Source organism: Camelus bactrianus, chromosome 11 (assembly GCF_048773025.1).
Source record: "Camelus bactrianus isolate YW-2024 breed Bactrian camel chromosome 11, ASM4877302v1, whole genome shotgun sequence".
NCBI classification, from domain to species: domain Eukaryota; kingdom Metazoa; phylum Chordata; class Mammalia; order Artiodactyla; family Camelidae; genus Camelus; species Camelus bactrianus.
The window spans coordinates 71,579,441-71,607,346 of record NC_133549.1 but is presented as its reverse complement, the minus strand read 5'-3'; the positions used below and the strand labels follow the sequence as shown (position 1 = coordinate 71,607,346).

The 27,906-nt window shown below is 46.7% G+C and overlaps 1 protein-coding gene across 15 annotated transcripts in view; it reads left to right on the top strand.

Annotated features, from left to right (window-relative positions):
• The window catches only part of KCNMA1 (potassium calcium-activated channel subfamily M alpha 1), a 705,404-nt gene that overhangs the window by 496,149 nt on the left and 181,349 nt on the right, over positions 1-27,906 (top strand). For all 15 annotated transcript variants that reach the window (XM_045522775.2, XM_045522776.2, XM_074374290.1 and 12 more), the window contains exons 10-14: positions 7,498-7,608; positions 10,185-10,290; positions 12,159-12,241; positions 15,794-15,863; positions 21,728-21,883. In XM_045522775.2, the coding sequence (XP_045378731.2) occupies positions 7,498-7,608; positions 10,185-10,290; positions 12,159-12,241; positions 15,794-15,863; positions 21,728-21,883 (526 nt within the window). The remainder of the gene's footprint in view (positions 1-7,497; positions 7,609-10,184; positions 10,291-12,158; positions 12,242-15,793; positions 15,864-21,727; positions 21,884-27,906) is intronic.

Below are 27,906 nucleotides of genomic sequence, written 5' to 3'. Positions count from 1 at the left end.
CTCCTTTTAGCCAACAGGATACAAAAGGTGTGTGGTCATTGCAAGTGCCCGGTGTAATTTTGTGATTTTGGATGGTGGCGGTACCGACACAGATCCCTCTGGGTGCTTTAGGTCCTGACCATCTGCACAGGATGAGATGCATCACCTTTGTACAGAAGGTTCTGGTCCGGTCAGGACATTCCAGGATTCTCTGCTGGGACTGCCAGTAGTCTGTCCTCTGACCTTGGGGCTCTGTTTTACAGAGGTGCCTTTGCTGCACTGTTGGGATCTATTTGCTCAGCCTTCTGCCCCCATTTAGGGAAACAGCCAAACAGCCTGTCTCCTCCAGAGTAGCTCTATTGACAGCTGGATAAGATGATTACTTTATTTTCTTCCTCCCTAGGAGGGAGAAGGCATTTCCTTCCTTTGTGATTAGCAGAGTACTCAATGTGGACCCTGGGTAGGCAATTATCTTATCTCCGAACCTCCTTGGATTTTGTTTTGTTTTGTTTTTGGCTTGCTTTTGTTTTTCTTTTTTTTCATTTGTTTTAACAGGAAATAATTAAAGCCAGGGTTTGGGATTGTGAGCTCCCTACCCGTCACAGTGGTTGTGTTTTCATTTTTATCCTCCTTACACATACTGTTCTCTCACCTGGTGGTAGATCTGAGGTGGCAGAATCAGTCAGTGATCTGCAGCCTTTAACTAACTGTTAAATGTCTTCTAGACTGTCTATGACATAGGGTGTTCAAGCCAAGCACGTAGCATCAGCCAGTCCATGGGTCAACAGTTCTTGGACGCCCAGCAAGTTTGGGAGGTCCTGAGCTGGGTCCGAGGGTGACAGGGAAGGACTGGGCCCACTCGGCTTGGAGTTGAAGCACCCCATGTGGAAGGAAGTTCCCTTTGGGACAGGCTCTCAGTTTAGGAGGCAGTGGGAAGACAAGACTGGAATTAGCCGTCTTCCTTTTGGGCAGTGGGGTCATCAACCTTAAGGGAAAACCTGGGTCACAGGACATGACCCAAATCAAGGGAGGCTGCCTCTGAAAACACTACCAGGTAAGACAGAATATAAAGCCCAGAACCTTCCTAAATCTCAGTTTGCATGAGAGAGGCTCATGGAGAGAGAGCTTTGTAGACCCTGAATGGTTCCGGTCCAACCTAGGAGGGACCACATGAATCTTTGTGTACTGACCACTGTGTGATTTGGATTGTGGGGTCTCTTGCCAACCCTGTGCTGCTTTCTAAGTGACAAAATGCTGTCAAATTCCCTTGGCAAGTCCTTCTTAAAATTCATTCCTATCTGATGCGATTTCCAGCGGTGGGAGGCGTTGGGGTCAAGAGGTAGGACGAGGAAAAAGTGTGATTAGAAGGCTCAGCAGAAAGACAGAAGAGGTTCTAGCATATGTATTTGATATAAATATTACAGTTTTACAGAGACATCTAGATCAACATGTGCCACATTTCATCCACCTCTTTGACAAAGTGAGCACCATGTATTCAGGGAAAGCCGTATAGGATTTTCAATTTACCCTGGATGATTTGTTGTGACAGGATAGCTATGGGCTTTTTAAGTTCTTTATACTTGTTCCAGTAAAAATGGATATAGGATCTTTAAAAATAAACAGCCCAGAGCTGTGCATTTTACATCATCTTCCTAGAGTGAGGCTCTGCTAAAGAGAGATCTAAGACCTCCCTGCCCTTGTGGGACATGATGCAGTCGGACTTGCCTCCGTCCTCGCTCTTGACCTTTCTGGGGGCGGAGGGTAAACAGGGAACTGAATTAGGAAGCTATCGCAGACATCTGGCCAAGACAGAATGGTGTGTGCTTGGGTAGGGCAGAGAACCGGAATGCTGTGGGAGGATTCATCCGTGTCTGTGGGTGCAGCCCCGTCAGTCTGGGGCTCTTTATTTTCTGGTGACTGGCCCCAGGGCACATAAGATGGGTGCCCCCTAGCCTCCTGATTCCTAGCCCAGACTCCTTTCAGGAGCACCAGCTGCTTTGGTTTCGAGGGCATCAAACTGAGTGGGTAGGTCTGTCCTTGCTCGGGGACTCCTCTTGCACTGATCTCTGGACCTCAGTTTCCACATTAAAATAATGCGGGTGCTGGACTCAACATTCACCAGGGGCCATTCTGATAGGAAGATAAACGTGAGATGTGGACAGGAGCCCATCACTAGATCCAGCATAGAACTCTTTTTCAAAGGCCATTCCTGGAGTCTTTTTAAAAGTGTGTAGATATTAATATGTTCTCATTGAGCTAAACTCAACCTCGGATCTCTGGATAGCTCATTCCCTGGGACCTGGAAAGCTTTGTCTGGAGGCCTCCTCGCTATCCTCCTCTCATGCCTCCTGCCATGAGTCAGTTCCCCTAAGCAATCCATTCTGAGAGACCCTGCTGGAACTGAGCTCTGAAACTGACATTCTGCCTCTACTGGGGCATCCTGGCCTTGCTGGCCCATCTCCGAGAAGGGAGTGGAGGGACTGAGGGCAATGTGTGGCGTTCCGCTGTGGAAGTGGAGATGGTTGCTAATTGAGGGGGCACCCCAATGTGTATTTAGTGACGATGTGCCCGTGAAACAAGCAGTTGGTAGTTTCCTGGTGAACCCTGGTAGAGTTCCTAACAGGCATGCATCATTCTGACCAAATCCCACTCAACCACATGATGCCATCCCTGCCTGCTCCCTGACACACTAGTGTTACCCACTCCTAATTTGATCCATCCCGTGTTTGGGAGCCTGTACCCAAACTAGGCATGCTTGCTTACACTGGATGAGTAACTCCTTCCCACAAAATGCCATCAGCTACTATTTTGGCCTTTAAGATGCTTCTTCATGCATCTGAAATGGCTCTTTTCATCCAAGCCATTAACATGAGTTTATTCCAAAAAAGAGTTGTTCATGGGACTTTATAAAACTTAAAAAAAAAAAATCAAGAAGTCTGTCGCATCAGAAATGGTTATTGATTTAGGTTTGGTGGCCATCATCACAAACCTAGTGGCCAGGCCCTGTACACCTGTCATTAGGATTGTCAGTAGTCTGAAAAGCTCAAGTCCAGAACCACAGATGGGAACAGCGTCAGAGTCCTTCATAGCTCTTTCCTAAATATTCCCTGTTGTCAACGGTTCATTTAGATTTTTGTTATTTTGTGGATCCTTGGGCTGGACGTGGCATATAATGTCTCAGATGAACTTTTGCATCACCTTGCAGCCCTTTGGCTCGCCACATTGTGTGGCATCAGTTAAAAGCTTGGTTTTGAGTTTCTGCTGTTGCTCAGCCTTTGCTGTCTTGAGCTGGCTGGCCTGGCTCAGCACCTGACTAGGTGCAGCTAGAATCTAGTGATACTACAACATAGTGATGCTTTACGTGAGGTTCATTCCTGTTCATCCCAGTCCCCAGGACAAGCCTCTCTCCTGCCCCAGGGAGGACCCTGCAATATCCCCTCCACTGTGTCCAGGAGGACCTCTTATTGGCCCAGCATTGTCTGTTGTGAAGGAGCAGAAGCTGAAATACCCAAGTTTCTGCTCTCTTCACTTCATCACCTTGGTCTTTGTGAGAGTTAGAGTCAGAGACCTGGATCATGTCCTGGGCAAGTCACTCACTATTTACTGTGGGATGTCAGGCACTTAAGGAAATCGAGGTTCAGAGACGTTATTTGAAAAGATGCAGATAGTAGGAACCCAGGGTTGTCTGAGGATCAGGTGAGACTCCAGGAGCAATAGAGTGCTTTACATCTGCTACATCCTGATTTACAGATATCACATTTAATCATGCTTACAATGGCCCAGACTCTCCACTAGGCCCTTCACTTGCATTATCTATTTAAATAAATCCTCAGGATAACCTCATGAATCAGGTACTAGCACCAGCCCTTCAGAGACTCTGGCTTTATAGTTGTAAAATGCAGAATTGGTGCCTTGCCTGAGACTATTTAGTTATTTAGTGTGTGAGCTGAGCTAACACAGGGCTATCAAAGTATGACTCTCACATGGTAGATTTGTAGGTGTCCAGGAACCCAACAGAGATAATTTTGGAAGAGGTTCTTTTTGGCATTCTTCAAATCATGCACCGTGAACAAGCATCACTCAGCTTCCAAGGAGGGCACACCCTGCTCTCAATCTCAGAATATTTCAATTATATTTTAAATCACTGAGGATGTGAGGAATTCTGCTTCTCTTTTCCCAGCAATAACATCCTTCCTCAAACTATTGCCCTTGGAAATTTCAAGAGTCCTGAAACTATTTCTGGAAAATAAAATTTCCCCTTTCACCATTCATCCCCTGCACTCCTGCAGGGCCCCCGGCGCTCCCTCAGATCCGGGCTGGTGGGAGCAGATCTTCTAATGCAGATGCAGAGTTAGAGAGGCAGCTCTTCTCCCCATCCATCAATTCTAACTGCATTCAAACCTTTTCAATATGTGGGCTCCTTGATAACTTCCACTGTATGGAAAACAAAATGGAGGGAAATGATTATTGGCACAAAAGGGGGAAGCTGTAAATCTTCAAATCAGATAGAGGACAGATTGGAACAATATGGGTTCTCCAAGGTTGCCATGATAATGTACCTAATAACTCTTCTTGGGCAAAAAGGCAATCTGCTTTCAATCAATCTCCCTTTTTCTGAGCAAAAATACCAATTATGTTGAAGGAATATTTTTTTTCCCTTCCTTTTTGATAAAGATGACTCTCCACCCCAGAAGTCATGCTGTAGCTTAAAGATATATATTTTCAATTGTCTCGAGTGGTATTGGACAGCTAGCACCAAATGAGAAAAGTCAATCCTTTTTTTTCTCCCCTCTCCTGCCAACATTCGTCTACTTCTTAAGAGAAGTGAAAGCTAATTAAAGGCTTAAGGGATAATATTGATTGCATTGGAATATATTTTATATGTACCCAGCACATTTTCAACTAAGAGAACCCTGACTCTTTTCTAAGGCTGAATAAATCAGCTGGCTGAGTCTTTGATTCAAGGGTGAGAGGGTGAACTCATCTCCTTCCCTTCCACTTCTTACACATCTGTCCTGGAGATGAATGATCTCAGAAGAGGAAGAGGGAGTGCTGGCAGATGTTCATTCAGTGCTTTGCATACAGGATGGGAAGGATGGATGTACTGGCACTTCCCCAGACCTATCATTGATTTGAGTCCAGCTCTGAATGATAACCAGGCTTATGCTGGTATAGAACTTGGAGCTTTGCAGTCCTTGGTGCATGAGGGTGGTGGGGTGGTATTAACCTCTCAGCTCTGTCCCCTCTTGAGTAGGGATCAGTAGCTTGCCCAGAATCACACACATCCTTGGTGGCAGAGCAGGGAATCAAGTCTGGCTTACTTTCAGGAATAGCCTCAACCATATATCTAGCCCATACGTTGGATTCATACTGGCCTTGTTCTCGATCATGGAATTTTGTGGGCAGGGAGCATTAGAATCGCCCCCAGCAGCCCCACTGCCATTTGTGAAGAGGTCAGATCAGGAGGGAGATCCTGTTTCTCCATCATGTTCTGAACACATTGGAAAGCTCAGAATCAGAAATCTTCAGAATCTGCAGATACACACTGCTATATAAGAGAGATAAACAACAATGTCCTACTGTATAGCACAGGGAACTATATTCAGTATCTTGTAATAGTCTGTAACGAAAAAGACTGTGAAAAGGAATATGTATGTATAAATGAATCACTATGCTGTACACCAGAAACTAACAACGTTGTAAACTGACTATACTTCAAAAAGAAAAATCAGAAATCTTATTCAGAACATGCATATTCATTTGCAGCCTGTTTTGTCCATATAAATGCACACATGCCACAAGTAACCCTTTAAGACATGACATGATGAAAATGTATATAATCTAATTGTTCAGTTTATATCATGGATTCTGACATATGACGTGTTTCAGGAGGGAGTTAGTCATGCGGGTTTGGGGGCATACAATTTGGATGGGTGGCCAAAGGACCTTCCTTAGCCTAGCAGTGCTGGCCAGAGAGCACAGTGATCACATTAAACGTCTCTTCGGAGGTAGCCCGTTGACATCCTTCCCTCCCCCACGAGGGCCTCTGCTAAGTGCAGCTCCGTAGCAGTAACAGCCCATAATGGTGATATTATTAACTGCATCGTGCCTATTATTGATTTACTCTTTGTTCTGCATCATTATCCTTTCACCAATGAGTTTACCGCATTATTCTCACATACTTAGTCAAGCACCAAATTACAATGGAAGGGCAGGCTCTTGTAATGGCATCTCATGGAACATTACATAAGTGATCATCACTGCCTCCTCTTATGAGCTGCCTCCAGCCGCCAGTGAGCTTTCTGCCTTATTGGAACGTGCATGGAGCAATTATGAAGTGCAGGGGGCCTAAATTTTTCCCACGAAAGTACTGTGCTTCACGTCCGCCACCTGCCCGTGCCTCAAAGCCCAGCCAGGGAGCCAGCCTCTGTCTGCCACTGTCAGCCTGAGGGGCACAGGAACTTGGGCTGAGGCTTTTGTGCAGTCTCTCTACTGGAAGCCAGCAGGCTTGGCAGTGGGGCTAACTCTCGCACCACAGGACTTACTCCTGCTTGAGCATCATATATAATGAATGTAAGTGGCCACAGTCTAGCCCGGTGTCAAAGTCACGTTGGTCCAGGAGCCCAGAGATGTTGGGAGCACTGTTCTTCCAGTAGTTCTGGAAGATGGGTCCATCTCCTCAGGGGAAGCCGCTGTCCCCAGAAACAGAAGTCCAAACCACCCTGAAACCAGGCAGACAATTCCATCCTCATCCCTTCCTAGCTTCCCCCCATCGTGAGGTAAATTTCTTTGTTTCTCATGGAAATCTCAGGCACCCTGAGGAAGCAGCTGTCTGGGGTCGCACAGCCTGCGGCATGATCTCAGATTCCATAGGTGTCCCATCCCCATTTAGCCCTGAGTAATGCTCACTTACCGTAAAGTGTTACCTGCCCCCATTGTCGGAGGAGTTACGGCGGAAAAATGCAAAATTTCCTTTTTACTGCTTATGGCCAGCAGGGCCCATAACGTGTCAAGCCGCACATTAGCCACCCTGATAAAAGTCCGCTTTCTTACACACAAAATCATCGTTTCAGCAAGATTTGTTATCTCATTACCTGATAAGCTCTATGTCATAAACCAAGACTCATTCGGTAAATCTCCTGGGAGGATGCTTTGTGGGCAGAAAGGGAGCGATATGAATCTGCAAGGGACTTGATAATGCAGCATTTAAGTGCGAGCATAATGTCACTTATTGTTAAATGCATAAAACCACTTGGCCAAACGGTTGGGCTTTTAATAGGATTTTGTGCAGCATCAGGTGAGAAGCCATATGCCTTCTCTGTCGAGGCGTCTCTGAGCACCTTCCCGCACTGCTGCTGCTTTGCCTCACAGCCCTCTGGGGAGGGGAGCTGGGCTTTATGGAGGCCTCCTCGGAAGAGGCGAATGTGTCCCTGCAGCTGCGTGCTTCCTCTATCTTGCCGGGGTTGGGTGCCGGGTCCTCGCTGGGCTGCCCTCCTCTCATTTTCCTCTCTCATTCAGGCACATCGTGGTCTGTGGACACATCACTCTGGAGAGCGTTTCCAACTTCCTGAAGGACTTTCTGCACAAGGATCGGGACGATGTCAACGTGGAGATCGTCTTTCTTCACAAGTAAGAGGCCTCTGCCGTTTGAGACCCTCCACCCAACCAGGCGCCCCTGAGGAGGACTTCCTGAGTGTCTGTAGGAGGGGTGACATGAGGGTGGCATTGAGGTACCAGGCAGAGTTAAATCAGCCGTGATCTCTGCTGGCCTCATTAGAGAGGACAATGTGGAAGCAATGGAAAGGGAAGCAACACACTAGCTCAAGGTGAGAACAACACCTGTCTCTATGGAGGCGATTCCGGCCAATAACAGTGGGTGGGGTTCATTATGGGTCAAATATGTCATTACTGTCCCCTCAGCTGTCTGGGTCTGTGCGATCCAGATGTGTCCACAGAGTCTGGTGTGGATTGTTCATGAGTGCAGGACCAACATAGCAATCAAGCAGACACAAACGTAAGAGGAAGCAGGGTATAAGGTGATAGTAGCAGTAATCACAGCTGCCGTTCCCAGAGACCTGCAGTGTAGCACACAGAGCTGGTCGCCATGCACACCGTCTCTCCTCACATCAACAGACGGAGCAAAAGTACGTGCTCAGCTCAGAGTACTCTATCTGAATCCTGACTCAACCACTTACTGAACAAGTTATTCAACCCCCTGGGCCTCAGTTTCCACATCCAGAAGATGGGGAGATCAAAATGGTTTCTATCTACCTTCTTGGGCTATTGTGAGAATGAGAGGAAGTAATCCATTTAAAATATACAGAGCAGAATCAGGCATACAGTAAGTGCTCAGTGAATGTTAGCTATTACTGTAGAAGAGAAAATGCATTAGGCTGCACAGTGGACTGAAGAGGTAAGTCTTATCCAGTTTGTTTTACAGGTGGGGAAAGCAAGGTCTCTCCCCTCCACTCAGTGCTGTTGAGACCCTTTGCCTGATCCCCTTTTAGGTAAAAGGCAGCCTGCCACTGGGATGGAGAGTTGGGAGGCCTGGGCATGTTGATGTGGGTGGCCCTGTGCTCTTCTTTTATGATCATGGGGCCAGTCTTAGCCCCAAGCTGCCAAGGGACAAAGTGCACGTGCGGGTGTTGGCTTGACATGGGGTTGGCTGCCCAGAACTCAGTCCTGCTCTGAGATCCCAGTCAGCTTGGCCCTGTGGCTGTTCTGGGCATCTCCTTCCTTTCGGCACTTGTGAACACGAAACCGGCCACCATGTTCGAGCTCTAGCATTTTTCTCCTTAGTGGTGGCTTCTCCAGGTTCTGAAAAGACCGGCCAGGCCATGGGCCCAGGAGCAGATCCCGTGCATCTAATTCACTCCTTAGCCACTGATGACCCGCAGTGGGGCCCGTCCTCTGCTGAGCGCTTGGAAGGTTCAAGAGCAGTGTAGGGTACAGGTTCTGCCCTCATGTTGGTTGGGCGTCTCAATGAGCACATAAACAATAAGGAGAGCACAACAGGGACCCTGTACTGACAGACCAAAGTCAGTTTAATCCAATGGCGGAATCATATGGGGCATCTGCATCGCGGAGAGACCACACTCCTTGCATTTCTAGGGCAGGCGGGCAGGCATCCTGAAAGAGGCTTGACTTGTGATGGATCTGGAAGACTGGTGGGATTGGCAAAGGCAGCTGCTTTTCTCTAACCCACTGATTTAGTCTGAATCCACAAGCTGGCTGCTCATGCTTCAACTGCTGGGATTCACCTTGGTGTCCCCAGCATCCATCCGTGTCAGCCTTGTAGTAGATGGCCCAGTTAATTAACCTCTCAAAGCTCTGGGTTAATAACATACCTTCCTCTAGAGTTGTTTTGAGGTTTAAATGAGTTAATACTTGTCAAGGGCTTAGAATGGTGTCTGCCACATAGTAAATGCTCAAGAACATTAGCAGTTATTATTATTACTGAGTATTACATACATGGTAGATGAAAGTTGATTAACTCAGTCCTTGGCACCTAGTAGATTCTAACTAAATGTCATCTCCCAGTGCCTAGCACAGTACCTAACAGTGAGTAGATGTTTTTCATCTCTGCAGAATTAATAAATGAATGAATAGGTCAACCATTTTTTTTTAAATCTTTGCCCTGCAATGGGAAAGATGGCAGTATGTAGCTCAGCATTGAGAATGATGAGTAATGTACACACGTGTGAATCAAGAATGGTACAGGGAGTGAATTAACTCTGTGTGTGGCTGCTCAGAGGTGACATTTTTGATCTGGGTTCTGGGTGGGGGGTTGGGGGTGGTGAAAAGCCCATGAGGTTGAGAAGCATAGAAAAGGCTTTTGGTGGAAGGAGCAGCAAGAGGGTCTGCCAGGAAGACCTTCGGCTCACCCCTGGTGTCACAGCCTCAGTTTCTCAATTCATAAAATAAGGGTTCCGTTCATAATGAAGTTGAAGACATTTTGCCTCGTAGACCTCAGACTTTGTAAAGGTTATGAACTTCTTTATTTTAACTTGGTCTTGGTTTAGGCTTTCAGCTGGGCGCGGGTTTGACTTCCCTTGAGTGCAAGCCTGTTATTTACGGCAAGAAAGAGGGCTCCTTTGAACATGGAAGCTTTTCCCCAGGTCCCTCTCTGTGAAAATTGGCCGGAATGGGGGCTACAGTACCTGAGTCTATTATGTTAATGGCTGTTTTTCTCTCTCTCTGCACAGCATTTCCCCTAACCTGGAGCTTGAGGCTCTGTTCAAACGACATTTTACTCAGGTGGAATTTTATCAGGGTTCGGTCCTCAATCCACATGATCTTGCAAGAGTCAAGGTAAGAAGGAAGAAGTGACTTCTGCTTTTACTCCATCTGGCGGGGGGAGTGTCTCTCGTGAGGGGACATGCCTCCCAGGGTGGCCAAGAGTCACCTCCAAACCCCTAAGGAGATAAACCAGATACTACCCACCTTGATACCACCCTTGCACTGGTCCCAGGACTTTGTTCTGCTGGTCCATGGTAGACCACCTATAAGCATTCCACACCTGGATTAATCATAACTGGCTAGACATTGCCAGTTCCCTTAATATCAGCATTACAGAAGGAAGTAGACCAGTTGTATGGCCTCAGTAATCTCGTATATGACATCATAATCAAGTAATTCCCATCTTGAATAGTTAGGTTCTTTTTTTTTTTTTTTTTGTGGACATACTGGGGATCGAACCCAGGTCCTCATGCATGCTAAGTGCACCGTTTACCACTCAGCTATACCCTCCTCCTTTCCCCATCTTGAATACTTAAATTGGACCTAGCATAGCTCTGAAATCTGTTATTTACATCAGAAAGGAACATTAAGATAAAGTGTAAAATAAAGTTTAACCAAGCCATAAAATGTTTTGAGCTTCTTTTCTGTCCTCACCAAGGACTAAAGGCGCAAAACTAAACACACAGGTTATCTGATAGCCCTTGGTAATGGGCTAATCTTTCTTTCTAGAAATTAATAAGTTAGAATCTTCTTATAAACCACACTTCTAAGGCTTATCAGGGAAAGGGAGGACGCCGAATGGTATCTGCTACTTTACTCATGTTGTATAGATTTTGTAAGCACGTGCAGTATTGCATGCCAGCGGGCACAGAATAACATTGTGAGCCCACTGACATCTACTTGCTTACCGTGGCCACCGCACAGTTCTGTAAATAATGTAATTGGCAAACATGAATAAGCCAAAAGGATTTAATTAAGTTCTTTGCTTTATGAAAGAAAACTAGAGACAATTTGTGATACACCGTGGAGGAAACCATGCCCTCCCACCAAACACAGGAACGGTCTGTTAAGTGCAGCGTCCCAGGTGAGGACAGAATGGAGCCAGCATGGGGATTCTTATGCTAACGGGTCCAGTTAATCTTAGTATTATCCAGACGTGATCCAAATTATGTCTGATGTGAAGTCTTACAGGAACTTGGGGAGAATGGTTATTGTTGATGGACCTCATTTAGCTGCAAGCAGTTATTAGCACAACTCATGATCCCCTCAAAGGAGTAAGTCTCTGCTGGCACGTGTTTAGATAAGTCTGGAGGTTGTATTTTGAGGGTCACCTGTAACACATCATTTCCTACACATAGGTTTGTTGGCTTTTGAATACCCGAATGCTAATTGAATATTAATCAGCACTGAGCTGTTGTCTGAGTTAGGGCTCTCATTTCCTCTTATTCCACAGTGAAGAGGTGAAAAAAGGTTAGATGAAGGACTTCGGTGTCTAAATTTCTGAATCCCCAACTCCTCAGTTAACTTGGTAGTCTGAGAGAAGGAGTTTCGCTCAGCTCACCTAACTCCATTTCCTGACAGGAAAAATTAGGATAATGCTGCAGACAGTGGGGAAAGGAGATGGAGAAGGGACTGAAAGGCTTAATTAATTTTTATCTCAAGAAATCTGGAAAGCTTACACATAAGAGGCTATGCAAAATGAAAAGTATAATTACCAAGGTACATGTTGTACCCTCCAATGGCAACAAGATGAAATGTTTATACCATAACAAGAACTTGCAACCTACACTTTTGACAAAAACTATAATCTCTCAGGATTATTTTTTTTCTTGTTCCTTACAAAGCACTAGGTTCCCCAAGAGCTGTCAGCAGAGAGAGACTGCAACCAAGCATGGTTATTTATACGTTTGTCTTCTGTGATTTTCCTTTCGGTGTCTTAGATAGAGTCAGCAGATGCCTGCCTGATCCTTGCCAATAAGTACTGCGCAGACCCGGATGCCGAAGATGCCTCCAACATCATGAGGTAACCTCAGGGAGGCAGGGAAGGCTCTGTGCTGAGTGCTCTGTGGCCACTTGCTGCACTGTCTCTGTGGGACCTTCTTTCCCCATTAGCCTCCTCACAGCTTGCCACCTGCACAGGCCCAGGGTGGGAATGGAGGACAATGACACAAGGCATCGTCAACCAAAAGCTCGTCCTTAAAAGATGGGAGCTCTGCGGCTCACAGCCAGTCTTGGGTTGGAGATACTTTAGACAGGACTAGCAAAGGAAAGATAGGTTTCACTGGGAGTAGGCCTGAAATTGGGTACCATGTTCCCTAAGAGGGAGTGGGTCTGAGAGATCTTAACTGTGGATGATTTCATCCCCCAGGGGACACTTGAAATATCTGGAGATGTTCTTTGTTGTCATAACATCTGGTGGGGAGAGGCCAGGGATGCATTTCAACATCCTGCAATGCACAGGACAGCGCCCACAGCAGAGAGTCATCCAGTCCTGAATGTCAATAGTGACAAGGTTGCAAAGCCCAGATTAGAGCTTTCCAAGTGCGTCTAAGCACATTGACTAGTACCTCTCACAAAGAGGAGTTTGTTGACCAGTAATCTTGTTTCAACCAGTTTCCCCAAATGAAAGTTTTCTTACTGAAAGCCTCCTTGGTGCTTTTTATACTACTATGAGTTTTTAAGATAATGTTCCATAGAGAATTTCTCAAACCTATTTAACTGCAAGCCCACGCCCCCTCGTTTTTTTTTTTGTTTGTTTGTTTGTTTTAACAGAACCTCTTCCTGGGAGGTGACAGTCTTTGGAAGACACTGCCCAGTGCCTTTCCTGCAAATGGGCAAGACCCATCTAAGGCCATTCCTTGGTCAACTTCAGCTCCTTATTCTTTTCTCATTCCAGAAACAAATTGTTCCATTTTTGTTCTTCCCATAGACCCATATTCCAGACATCTTGTGACCATGAAATGGCTAGGAAGTTAAGATATTTTGCCCCAGAGAGTTCAAGCTCTTTTGGATTCTTCTTTCCTGCTGCAACTCTTCTTTCCTAGTTAAGAGAGCTGGGAGGGGATAATAAAGAGGATCTTCTGGAGAAGAGATGAACTAAGAGAAAACACTTCACTCCCACTGTATTCCCAGGAACTCTTGCCTAATTGTGAACAGCCATCCTCCGGGTGGAGGAGCCCAGGATTCCCCTTGCCCTGCAGCTTGGTTTACTGTGTCCTGGGAATTTGCCTGAGCTGGAGGAGAGGGAAGTTGCCTTTGCCCAAGGACAATGCTCGCATCTCCTTTGCTTTGCTTTTGTCAGTGGCCCCGAGGAACATGAGCTTTCCCATCAGTGAGGTGGGGACAGTCCTCTGGAGCAAGTCCTCCTCAGCTTCTGGTCCTTGTGTCTGGCAGGCGACATCTGTCTGGCACAATGTTCTCTTTCCACTCGCTTTTCTTGGGCAATATGCTTAGTGTGGTCGTTTTAAGGAAGTCAGTGCATGAACGCTTGTAAGCACTGGGCTTGCCAGGCTGCTGGGAGATGGTGGAATGGGGACCTACTTCCTCTCCTGGACCCATCAGCCCCTAACCAGTCACAGCTGGAAACTGACGGCGGTGGCCTCAGCTTAGGGAGCCCAGCTGGCCCTTTCCCTGCACTGGGATTTCCATCCTTCGCATTTGTGTCGTACATAAAAATGTAGCCTTTAAGGAACATCATCTTCAGAATTTCAAACGAAAAACCACAAGAAGATGAAGCTTCGTGTTTTGACCCCCACGGAGGAATTTGGGGGTTGGAAATACCTTTTTTTTTAATTTAATAATTGAAATGATAATTGAATTGATAATAGCTTTGAAATGATGATGGCTTTGAAGTGGGCATTTCTCTTAATCACAATATTTTATTTAAGCCTGGACTACAATAGGGCTAATATGAAGATGTGGAGGTTACCAGGGTGACTGGCACAATGCCAAGGCATAAAAATGACAGAACAAAAGTGGTATCAGAAGTGTAATTAAGCCATCCGTTAACGGGAGTCAGAACTGAGGCCCAGGCCTCCGAAGGAAGTGGGAAGCTCAGGGTTAAAAATGGGCTCTGTCTTTCCCTAATTTGTATAATCCTCCTTTCTCCTTAGTTTAATGAGACCAGTCTGCCCCTTTTGAAATTAAAATGTCAAAGATCCATTTGAAATGAGCTAATGCAGCAAACTGGCTGATGCTGTGAACTGAATTCCAAGGGCTGACAGAGGCTCCAAGTCCTTGAGTTATAAGCCTGGGCCAACACAACACTTTTTCAAAAATAAAATGAAATCCTTCAAGTGCAAAAGCCCAGGGTAAATTTGTGCAGGGAGAGGCTTGTGCGTGATCCATTTCCGAAATTCTCAAGTGGGAGCTTTTCAGACTGAGCTGCTCCCTGGGCTGGGCTGCCTTCTCTCCATCTTTGCACAAAAAGGGATGGGGCTTGGGGCGTTTCCTGGTGGGAAGTTGGTGGGGGTGGTCATCGTGAACGCACTGGCATTTCTGATTAGGCTTAGGCGGTGGGCCTTTCTGTGGAATTCCATTCTTTAGCCTTCCTTGTCACAGAAGGGAATGTACAGTGTCACCTCTGACAGAGTCGGTAATGACAAAAACCATAACTTACACGTGGAGAGCGCTTTTAATGATTTCAAAGCATTTTCACATCTGGTTTTTCATGTGCTGCTCATACCATGCCTGTGAAATACATAAAGCAGGTACTGTTGCCCTCAGTGTCCAGACGAGGAAACAGCCACAGAGCGCCCAGGGATTTCCTGCAGGTCCCCCAGTTTGTTAGTATAATAGCTGGGACTGGAATGCAGGTGTTTCTGTTTCCCTGCTCCCTGTCCCTCCCATTTTAGCTCCGTGGTTGTCACGGGAAAGGAAGGGCAGTCGGGGTGGGGCCGGGCAGTCGGGGAGCAGCTTGGGGGAACTTTCCACCAGACCACGACCTCTGCAAGGCCCTGGCACTTATCTCTAACCAGCATCAAAGGCATCATTTGGATGCTGTTAGCTATCAAAGGCTGAGTCATTGGTCCTATCCCCAGAGCTCTGCACAGAAATCATTTTTGTGAGAGTGGCCATGTATGTGTGACAATTAGAATCATTTGTCAGGTTGCTTGTATGATTTGTTACTGTTGCCTCATGTTGTTAACTCGGAGAATTGGACTCAGGGCCAATTGTTTCTGGGCTCCTCCCTAGGGTATGTGAGATTGCAAACCTCTGTTGGCCCCACTAGTTGGGCTGGCTTTATTTAGATGCTTGTGGGGGCAGTGAGCCTATGACCCCTGCTCCAGAACCCCCACCCCTAGTCCACACATGCCGTCACCAAGGCACCACGGGATCTGTCTCTTCTTTGATGCCTGGGACACGGTCTGTGGCCGTTCTGTGATTTCTTTTTCACACGACCATGGCGTATGTCGGTGGAAACTCAGTTTAACTTGGCCCAGTGCCTGCAACCCCTCTGAAGGCCCTGGCGGCTGGCCCCATGTTCACTCCATTTGGATGTAATCAAATTAATCTCCCCATCAGACTCCAAGGGTAAGGCAGACCCTGGCTCAGCTTTCGTTCTTTTCTTTTTCAGAGTAATCTCCATAAAGAACTACCATCCGAAGATAAGAATCATCACTCAGATGCTGCAGTATCACAACAAGGTAGGATGGTGAAGCCTATCGCAGGCTCAGAGATGCACGCGTGGGTCCAGTCTCTTCCCCTCACGATACAGCTGCACAAGCACCTGCACATGCACACACATGTGCATATATGTGCACACATGCCCATGCAGTCCAAAGACCAAGTGAAGAGGGGTGATGGGTTAAAAACCTCCCTGGGATATTTCTTCAGTCCAAACACATTGTTTGCAGTTGGTCACTGGAGGCAAACTCCTTTGCATACTGACTCATACATTCAAGAAGCATCTCTTGGTTCCCTAGGTTCAGAAATACTGACATGTTCTTAGATCCCATTCCAGCAACTTCCATTTTTATGTGCTGCACTCATTTCTTCCATCGGTATTTATTGAATACCTAGTATGTGGTCAAACGTTCTGCCTGACTCTCCAACCCCCGATGGATATAGTGAAGTCCTATTTTGTGCCCGTAGGGATTTTGCAGTCAAGGTGTAGCGTGTCCCGGGCAAGTGATGGCACTTTTCTGTCTGAGACCAGATGAGCTTAGGGGAACGGACCACATGTTAGGTGGAGAATGTGGAACACGGCATTCTTAAGTTCAAGATGAGAATTTGCACGGCTGAATTCAGGAAAATAGTTGGCTCTCCAGAGATTAAACAGGAATTTTCCTAGCGTTACAGTTTACAAGGGGGATGGGAAAGAAAACAAACCTTGGAAATCTATGCTGTTTCTCTTGTGACTCCTCCGTAAACTGGAGTCCCGTCTCTCATTCAAAGGCCGTTCTCCTTCACTTGGCTGTCAGTAAAGTCCCAGGGAGACAGCTTTAGGGGAGGGAAGGTGGCACCTTTCCTCTGTTTGATGTGAAACCAGTTATGAGAAACCGAGGCCACTCAGTACCTGGAGCCAGGTGTCCTCTCGGAACAGAATAACTCCCTGCTGGGCTGTGAGTGAGCGTGTGTCCCATCTTATGGGCCATATTCCCCACGAAATAGGCAGTCAGGTGACCCAGAGTAGACCGCCTTCTGCCAAAAGCGCCAGCGCCATGCCATTATTTCTTAATTGCTGGCAAGCGCGGCCCCATTTTGCCGGGTGGAAAGCCCATCAGAGGCGTCGCTGAGAGGCGCCTGCTGGCGGTGACTGGGCCCCCCCTCGGGCTGCTGTCCACTGCCGACCGCTGCCCAGCCCTCCCAGGTGGTGCCACTGCAGGCAGCCTTGTGCACCAGCCAGTGGGTTTGTTGGTGGGCACCCCAGGTCACCGCGTCCTGTTTGTCTCTGGAAAACCCAGGACCCCTGAGAGATAAAGTGAGGGTATTGGCAACTCACCAGCCTCAATCTGGAGAAGTTTTTTTGACAGCAGCCCCTGCAGGTGGAGGTGCATTTTATTAGCAAGGCTGTGGCTGGTGACAACTCCCCAGGCAACGAATGCTCCCTCTTTGCTTTCTGATTTGAGATTTCATTTCGTGTGGGAGTGCTTTAAGCTGTTGTTTAAGGTTTTTGGCTGAATTTAGATTGAATAGGAAAATGAATGTTGTATGTTTAGAAAGGGATGTCAGGTCCTTTTTTTTTTTTTTCTCTCCTTCCAATGAGTGCTAATGCAGCATCTTCAAGAAATTAAGAAGGATCTCAGCTATGTGATTCTTGCCAAACTCAAAAGTAGTTCCATGAACCTAGGATCCAGATGGCACCTGGTCAGGATTCCTATGATCACAGCAAGCTGCCTGTCTCTTACAAACCTCTGCACTGTAATTACTCGGAAACAGGGGTGAAGACATCAACCAATCCATGATTATTTGCTTAAAACACCTTTTGTTGAAAACCACCCCAATCTATTAGGGTGTCAGAATTAGGAAAAGTCACGTATGAGACTTCGTCCTTGTAAGATGTGCGGGGCTGCAGGGGACATAGTGACTTTGACCCAGGGCCCCTTTCTCTACCATTTCATTTCTGTCTTGTAGAGGAAGAACAGGAAGTTCACAGGTGAGGTTTTGCCATCTCATTCCTCGTAGATGTGCAGGTGGGCATTCTTCACTGTGCTTTACAGTTTTGCTGTTTTCTAAGGTTATTTTATATACCTTTCAATGTGTTTTTCTTCCTCTTCTCTTACAATACTGTTTCGCTTCTTCTCTTGGTACTTTCACTTCACCCATGACTAGATGCTCAGAGGTCTCCATCCATTAAACTTTGTGTTCAGGAAAGAACCCAGCGCGTGTGTGTACACTTGTGTCACTGTCAACATATTCCAAAGGATAGTTAATTCCACAATTGGATACCAGGTTTAAAATATGGAAAATTTCAATCCTCTATGACCTAATGCTGGTAGTATTCTAGGACCTAGAGGGGTGCAGGGAAGCTGTCTTCTTTCTCTCCATATAAAACTGGTCCTGGGCTTGTCATCATAATAATCTCAGACATTTGTGTCGTATTTTATGGTTTTAAAAGAGCTTTGACATCCGTTTTCTCGTTTAGCCCTCATTTGACCATCTGTGCATTTTAGTATCCCATTGTGACTTCAGACCGTAGGTCTAAGCTCTGTGTCAGGCAGAGCATCTCTGGTGGGTACAACTCCTGGTCACTTGGCAGCCAGTCATCTAAGAGACAGAACTGCCAACTGCCACCTTCTCATTAAATAGAGCCACTGCATGTTGAGCCAAACTCTGGTTCCTCAAAGCAGGACCAAGAGAAGGATTCATGTTCTCCAAAGTAGATCTGTTTACTGTCAATAGAATTTATGGAAACACTCAGCCTGGCTGTCTCCAAACATGGAAAAATGATGACTCAGGGCATTTTCTGATTTGAGTGCCAATGGCTTAAAACTCTCTAAGGAAAGAATGGTTTATGACATCTTGGAAAATTGTCACTCTTGATGATTTAGCTATTAATGGACTTTTAAAAATTTCCCAGAAGGCTCTAGAGAAAGAGGTCTTTGTCTCTGACCTGGAAGCCAAGTCCCAATGGCCCAGTAAAGATGCAAGTTCGTTGAGCTTTCTCACTGTAAACCTAACACTTGAGCAAAAATGTTAAAGTGTTTTCTCTGAAATGACCTTCTTTCTTCCTCCTGGTGGCCTCCCCAAAGTTGCATGCAGAGTGAGAGACAGGACCGGGGATGGAACTCATCTTTCCTGGTTTCCCAGGACAGCCTGTTTTCATGTTATTTGTTTTTGTTTTGTTGTTGTTGTTGTTGTTGTTGTTTTGAGATGAGAGTGGCCCAGTAGCAGAAACAGAGGGAAGACCTGGTCCTGCTAGACCTGCCTTAGCAGGTCTGATAGCCCAGATTAGAGAGGATTTGCCTCTAGGCTCCTGTGTAGTAATGCTGGCATCTCCCACCGGACCCAAATTTCCCTCAAATGGAAAAGGACAGAGTTGCCAGAAACAAACAATTTGAGTTCCTGGGTCAGTCTTCCCTCTTTCCTTTGTGCACACACAGACTTCCCTTCCCTCCTTTGACATATCCCTCCTGGTTCCCTGACCTATGATTGGAGAAGATAAGATGGCCAAAAAAGAAGGCTGAGAAATGAAACAGATCTGACTTTTCTGTGTAATAGCATATAAAAAATGTCTAAGGAGTTCAGTACCAGATGGGGATGTGCAGGACCCAAGACCTCAAATCCTGGGCTTCATATGCTAGATGGCACACGGGATGTGAGAAACCATCTTGGAAATGTTTCATTTGTTTGTTTGAAGGTGCCGTGAAGGTGGTGTGGTGTCTGTCTGAGGCTTGGACCACCCAAATCTCCTTTCATACTTGATGATTTACTTGTTTGTGACTTAGATTTAATTTCTCCTCAGTTCTTCTCAGATGATGTTCATAAACATGAGTGCTTCTCCTCTTAGCCTGAGATACTCTCCATGATGCCAGAGAAGTAAAGGGGAAAAGTAGCCTTCTCAAGCCAGTGAAGGGAAGGGAGAGAAATGGGATAAGGGGCAGGGCTGAAGGCTGGAACTGAGTCTATGGTGTGGGAAGGTCTCTGATACTCAGCTTGGTGGAAATTCCCATCTGCTACAGCCCACACTTGGAGCTATTTTAACTGCTCTCATCAGGGATGATACAGTCAACTCTCCTAGGAGTAAACACTGCTGGGTTAGGGCTTACAAGATTGTTATAGAACCGGATTTTGCAAGAAGGAATTTCACAAGCGTGGTATTTCTGAAAGCCAAGCATGGAGCCACTGTATGTGCTGTTGTTTCCACAGTGGAGTCTTCCGTCTCCTTCTAGGAGCACATCTGTCGTACACAGTCCTGCAGGTGAAGGGAAGCCTCCTTGGTGCTCCTTGCATTTGCTGATAAGTGGCGAGAAACAGTAATTTCAGGGCCATAGAGTCTTGGCATTGGCAGGAACCTAGAAGGGCTTTGACTTCACCTCCCGTGCAAAGCAAAAGTCTATCTACTGCGACTTGGAGAAACACGTCCTGAGTTTTAGGGGCAAAGACCTTGCATTTTTGGAGACAGCCTTCTCCATTTATTAGACAAATCACATCTTTAGAAAGTTCCTTTAAAAAACAAGCCAAAAAATGGCTTTCTTGTAATATACACCAGTCAGACCTAATTCTGGCCCCTGGAACAAAGCAAGAGAAGCCTAATCTCACCCGTCGCAGCAGCACCTGAGCTATTCACAGGTGACCATCCTGTCTCCCGGGAAGCCTGGCCCTTCTTCAGGCCAAATGCTGCTGGTTCTCTTAACTGTTCTTCCAAAGATATTTTTGAGAACCCGCATCTCCTTGTGCTGGTCATTTTTGTCTGGGAGTTACTCTGGTTATCAGCTTCCATTTTTAAATCTGATTGTTAAAGCTGGCCCAAGTACTGGGAAACTGGCCTGACAAGTTCACAGCAGAAGGAAACATTGATTTCCCATGATCTGGAGACCATTTCTAACAAGCTCACATTGGCTTTGTCTATAATCTGCCATAGGGTTGGCCTCTTCTGAGGTGAGTTTTAGTTACCCACACACATAGGTTTTTTTTTTTTCCTGCCCCTCATGTCTGCTACCAAGTTAGGGCTTCTCATTTTGAATGTATATAATTGATTTTTTAAAAAACCTAAATGCTGTATTTGACATTAAGTCCTTTTAAATCTTTTCTGGTTGGTTTTCTTGCTCATTTTTCCAGCTCTGGAGAACTTTGGAATCTTGATTCTTTCATGTAGTGTATTATCTGTGACTCTTTGCTTCACGCCACTTAAAAATAATTGGATGAGCATGTCTCTGGGTCCTTATCTCGGGGTCTGACCTTACTGTTGAATAGGCTCAGTCCATCTGTAAGACATTCTAATGTGTCTACACTGTGACGTGCCTGATGACTGAGGGCAATGCTTCTCGAACTGTGGTTCCTAGATCAGCAACTCAGCATCACCTCGAACCAGTTAGAAATGCAAATTCTCTGGCCTCATGCCACCCCAAAAGAACCAGAAACTGTGGGGGAGGGCAGCAGTTTGTGCTGGTACAAACCCATCAGGTGATTCTGATGCCCACTCAAGCTTGGGAGCTGCTAATCAGGAGTTTGGGGAAGGCAAGATAAAAAAGGAAGATCAAATACACAGGCACCTGACAGCCTTAGAGTTTTTTGAGGAGCCAATTTAGAACAACCTAGCCAGACATCGTCGATAACATGGGCTGATGTCACATGAGGCAATGCCCTCTGGACTCTGTTTGGCTAAATGACAAACCTGAGGGGAGGACTTGGGCTGGGGAGGTGCAGAATGTTCCAGAGAGAGAGAGAAGTCCCATGAATAGAAGAGTTGAATAAAACACAAAATGCCAAGCCCAGGCATGGGAGAGGGAGGCTGAGTCTGGACAGCCCCGAGCCTTTGGGCGATGCTGCGTTTCCCCGAGGGAAGATTTTAAACAATTGAGCATTGAACCAAGTAAGGGCTCATACCTGTTTTCTGTTTTCACAGGCCCATCTGCTAAACATCCCGAGCTGGAATTGGAAGGAGGGAGATGATGCAATCTGCCTTGCAGAGCTGAAGCTGGGCTTCATAGCCCAGAGCTGCCTGGCTCAAGGCCTCTCCACCATGCTCGCCAACCTCTTCTCCATGAGGTCATTCATAAAGGTAACGTCTTGTCCTATTAGAGCACATTAGCCCCGGATTCAATTTGTCGTGGGGTTGAGTAGAGAGCACAGCTTAAACTCAAAACAGATCGACGGGCTTTAACCACTTGGGTGAAGGAGAAATTCCTTGTTACGGATTTGGGCACACAGCCAACTTCTTTCCAAATTATGTTTTTATTTTTATTTGGCACATCCATGGCCATTAAATGATTGTTCAAAGCACAATCCTCTCTCTCTTTTTTATTTCTTTTTTTTTTAGATAAACCACATGTTTATCTATCAACAAAGCCTCCGCTGTTAAAACAAAAATATGATTTATATACATTCCATATGGCACTGGAGCGCCTAAAGAAAAGAATTATCATTTTGCTCTTTTACATTGAGTGGCTGGTGGACCTCTCACTGAGTGGATAAATGCAGACCATGTGTTTGTGCCGAAGCCCAAACCCCAACAACATAATTCATTTATTTATTCCTGCACAATCAAGGAGGCCGGCAGGGCTGGCATGCCGTGGTTGTTTGAATGGAGAGTGAAAGGGGGACCTGCGTTCTGGGCAGCAGAGCCCTTTACACTGCGAGACAGGCGGTCTGCGTGTGCTCATCCCCTGGCCAGTGGTTCACCCCATGGAGCTGGCTGGGCAGCCCCTCCCAAGTCCCCAGAGTAGCCTCTGCCCGCTGGACCAACTCAGACAAAGAAAGACCCAACTGTGCTCACAGGCCAGGCCAGGGTTGTTTCCAGGACACTGGCTTAAGGGGCCAGGACCCTGCTATGAGGGCTTCTGGAGCTCTGTGCAATGACCCCAGCCCTTATCCGTGGGTTGCTCTTAGGCTAGACAGTCGCGGCGGCAAACTGGTGCAGTAAATCCTGTCTGTGTCGGGCCCCCCTGATTGGGCATGTGTGGCCATTAGCTCAGGATCTGGGCTCGTATTCCCATCCCTGGTATTGTTCATTTATTTACACCCCGCTTCCTGAATCCCTAGTGATTGAGGTGGGAAATTAGTGAGTCACCAGGAGGTCCTGCCAAGGTGCCAGAGACTCTGAAATCAAAGGTGTGAGGTCGCCAGCATTTTGCCGCCATTGTCGCCGTGTCCACCACCGGCAGGCGGTTAGGTGGTGGAGTTGCAGAAGTGGCCGTGAGTGGGATGGGTGGGAAGGTGGACTCGCAGGTGGTGGACTAACTCCATGTCTGTGCTCGCCCTCGGCGTCCACTCGTGGTGTGACTTAGAGCAGGATCTCTCCTAGGTCCTCACCCTCTGGACCCACCTGATTTACACTGTTTAGCCACTTTCTAGTGAACGTTACTCTACATCAAAGAACAAATCGGTTTTGGAGTCCCTTCAGTCCCGTTAGCAATGGACGCCTTGATGAAAACACCCTTTACTGACTCTGTGCCCAAAGACCTCAGCTTCACAGAACTCCTGGCTCAGACCCGGCTCACAGATAAGGACAGTGCCTTCCTTTCAATGTCTTCTTAAATCCGGGCTGCTAGGCCCCTGCCTGGACACAACGGAATGCAGGCAAAATGGAGGCGGCAAGGAGGTCTTTGTGGCTGGACTTAGAGACAAGCCCAAAAGCCAGATGTACTCTTGTGTCTCCCAGGGCTCTGATATTCAACACAAGGATAAAGGACTGTCACCAAGAGAGCTCCTCTGGCTTGTCCAACCAAGCTCTGGTGGTTTCTTCCAGCAGGGAGTTCCCGCAGCACCAGGCACATGGCCTGAGATGTGGGCTCTGCTTCCTTGAGCTGAGGCAGCACCGCCTTGGCAGAGCCCCGCCGCACACAGGGACTTGACGTGCGTATGTTTTGATTTTGTGGTGCCTGCGTGGAAACTCGAGCTGCCTGTCAAGAAAATTAATAAAATAGATGTGATGCTGATTCTTCAGTGTTATTACCAGCAGGGAGTAAGAACTTCTGTCCAACTTTCCTCAAGACCCTCGGGGGCCTCACCTCTGCAGCCAAGGACGTCCCCTCCAGCCCAGCTAATCCCACTGCCAAGTTCCTATTTAGGAAGAGCCTGTGGGAGAGGCCCGGTGTAACTCAAAACACATTTCCCTTGCAGGGTTACGTTTCCATCTTATTTCTGTCCGTGGCCAACTCCTCCGTGTCTGTAGGTAGCTCTCTGCCTACGGCCTTTTGACATTCAGGGGATCTTCGTGTTGGAATTTGCTCAGGCACATGACCTGGAAATAGCAAGGCTTCCCTTCCTCTATTTTTTTTCATTTAAAATCGAGACACCGTAAGCACGTGCACCCCATTCTGTGGGTTAATCTTTGAGCTCTTCTCTCTAAGTCCCAGATCCTTGTCTCTTTTAAGTCATAATAAACATCATCCCGATGCTCTCCTTGGCGTGTTTTATATGTTATCTCCCATTCCAGGGGTCACAAAGCCTTTACTTATTTTTGTCTGGGGCTTTGGATGGAAAAGGGAATCTGTACATGGATTATTGTTTACAGAAATGGCTTCCTTCCCCAGTGTCCCCCGTGTCCCCGCGGCAGAGAATTCATCAGCTCTTCCATGGGGACAGGCAGGCCTGTTAGGATGGAGGGAGGTGGGATGAGGCTTTGGCAGCATCCCGTCCCTCGAGAAGACTTAGCATTTCTGGAGTGCAGTGTGAGCTCACCCTCTCTCTGGCTCAGGGCGGGTATGGTGTCTGTTTATTACATCTGCAGAGTCCGTGGTCCTCTGCACCTGCTGAAAGGAAGAAGAGCAAGACTGAAACAGGGATGACATATCACAGGCAGAAGCACCAGGCTTTGCGAATGCATGAGACCTAAAAGCCAGGACTGACAGTGAGGGTGGTAAAGTTCCATGAAAGAGAGGAGGACTACTGGTATATGGGAGTTACAAGAGGGACCCAGCCCAGAGGCACCAGGAAATTCCAGGGAGCACCTCTTCATCCTTTCAGCAGGGTCCCTTTCAAAGACCCTCCCCCCCCCAGGGCACCACGTCATCGCCCCTGAAAGCCTAGCCCTAAATGGATCTAAACTTTTGGGGATACCCTTTATATTTTTAGCCCACATCTTTGCAGGCAACGAAGTCCTTCCATTTCTGTAAGAATTCCTAACAGCTGTTAAAGACTTTTTTCTGGCTCTTTGTCCTTCATTTGCTCCACTTAGCCTTCAAGACCTGCCCTCTGCAGATTCTGGTGTGCTGGGATTTATTTAACAAATCCGTGCTAACCTTACAGCCAGTGCATCTGTGAAAGAGGCTCAGGCCGGCCACTCAGGGGTCCTCTGGTCCAGCAGCTTATTGCTAATGATAGGTTAAGTACTTTTTCCAGCAGCACCCAGTTCTTGCCCTTGAATGCCTTGAAAGAGTGCAAGCAAACGTCCTGATTCCTGTGGCTTATCAACGTCTACCTTATCAACCGGGTCCAGAACATCCTGTTCATTTACCACTATCTGATCTCCTACTACCTGCCTGTCAGGTTCAAGTGAGAATCTTCCTAACGTCTGATGTACAGACCAAGCCGATGAACTTACATAGCCTCTCTGCCATCGCCTCATCCCTGAATAAGTGGCCACACTTGTCCTCTCCTTGGCATCCTCGCTTGGATGTCATTTAAGATCCACTGATTTAAAAGAAAAAAAAGTTTGTTTTTTTTTTGGTTTTAGAATTTCACCATGTAATACTTTGCTTTCAGCAGATCTGGTTTCAAGCTGGGGCTTGACCTGCCATCTTTGCAAATTGTGCTGTTATTTTTACTAGGATTAGGTGTCCTTGGCCGTGCTAAATTGTGCGTGTGGGTGTTGTGTATTTTAGAGGGTGATGAACTCTTAGAATTTCTTCTCAATCTACACTGAGTCTTCAGATTTAGCACGGTTAAATTGTTCTCTGGATTGCCAACTATTTTAACACTGCTAACCTACCATTTTATATACATACACACACACAGAGCCTAGAACGTGGTACGCACTCCATAATTATCTCTTGGTTGAATAAATTGGAAATGAAATTGGAGAAGATGTAGGACACCCTTCTTGTGCTTTTCCCCACCTATTTTACAAGATGTGGACTGTACGGGTGAAATTTACTTACTTTTGATCACAGCTCTGTCCCCTCCATCACATTTTCTATTTCTGAAGGAGGAAGCACTAGGGAAATCAGGCCCGTGCTTTTCAGACTGTGTCTTGGCTGAGGTGGACTTTGTGGGACGTGAAAACCATTTGTTCATCATTGCTGTCACCACAGTGAGAGAAACTTTCCGCAGCACAGTCCTAGCACCGATGGTAGCTGGAGGAATTGTTTTTCGTACCTTTATTTGGGGTTATGTGTACGTGCCTGTGTGTGTTTGTATGTGTGCATGTATAAAAACATTACACTTCAGGAGCTGGAACTGTAAGTCAGGAATCTTTCCTAATAGCTAGAGTATGTGCCAAGCCCAGTGCTGAGTGGTGTTGTAGGCCTCATCTCACTTACTTCTCACAGCGACCCTACCCAAGCTTGGCACTATTATTATCACCACTGTACAGTGGCAGACGTTGTGGGTTAAGGGACATTCAACAACTTGTGTAAGGATATAAAGCTTGGAACTGACACCCTCGCATGTCCAACCAGGCAAACTGGTTCCAAGCACGTCCCTGAGTATACCGAGAGGAAAGAAGATAAATGATAAGAGGGACCCTTAGCTAGTGTTGCCATCTCAGCTTTGTCTAGTTTATTTAATGGAAACTATTGATTCAATAGAGATTCCCGGGGAACTTACCATATTCCAAGCAGGGTGCTAATCACACTGTCAGCCTCATGGCTAGGAGGCACTTGTAAGCTTCAGGAAGCTTCTATTCTGACAGGGGTGCTTGGGCACACATTTGCACAGCTGCATCCTGCGGGTTTTGTTGGCCTTTCTCTTTTGGCCAGCTCTATAAGGTCAGAGGTCATGGCATCAAGACAGGTTGGGGGAGTTAACCTAGGCTGGAATGAGTCAAGGTGGGGAAATGAACGAGGCTCCTGAGAAGGAAATGACATGACACACTGCTGTATTCAGGGGGTGATGCTAATTGGCTTAGGTAGGTGCTTCTGGGAGATAACAAGCAGTTCTTATTGGCTGACGGATGTACGTACTGGAGACCAGAGGTGTTCATCTAAGTGAGGGAGGTATGTCAGAAGCATGGCTCAACCCTGTGTGTAGAGGGAGAAAGGCAACAGACAGGATCTCTAGAATGGGCCCAGGGCTCTAGCCAATAAGGCTGGGATCCGGGTGGCTCTCTCCTTCCCGGAGGAAATGCTGATGGTGCCAGAGTAGACAGTTTGTCTGATAAAGTAAACCTTCAGGGTGTAAGTTGGATAGTGAGATGCAAACCATTGCTTATTCCATCCCCAAGGGTGATGTCACCCTGATCACAAATAGTGTCATTACAGTGGACTTCCCCAGGTGCCCCTCGCCAGTGGAGAGTGGCTCCCAATACACACATATTCACCTCCTTGGTGATCGCATTGATCCTCATATGTCCTAAATATATAGATGACTCCCAGATTGACATCTGCATCTAGAACCCAGGCCCAGTGTCATTTATTTAATTGCCACTCAACATCTTTATTTGATTGTTTCATCTCACCTGAGACCTAACATGTCTAGAATAGAATTCACGTTCTTCTCCTGTAAACCTGGTCTTCCCCCATTGCACCGCTGGCAAGGTCATCCTTCCCATTGCTCAGACTAAAATCTTTGGAGTCCCCCTTAGCTCCTTCCTTCCTCTCACACACCATATTCAATTCAGCAGGAAATCCTCTTGGTTCGACTTTCATAATAGGCCCATAATCTAAGCATTTCTCACTGCCTCCAGTCTACTGTCAGATCCAAACCACCATCTGTCTCCTAGAGTATTTTACCAGCCTCCTAACCGGCCTCCCTGCTCTGCCCTTATCTCTCCTCTGCTCTAGTCCATCCTCATCAAAGCATCCAGAACAACCCTTCTCAAGCATGAATCAGATCCTGTCACCCCTCTGCATAAATTTCTCCATAGTATCCCAGCTCATTAGAATAAAGTTCTTACAAACGTCTGTAGGTCCTAAGCAGTGGGGT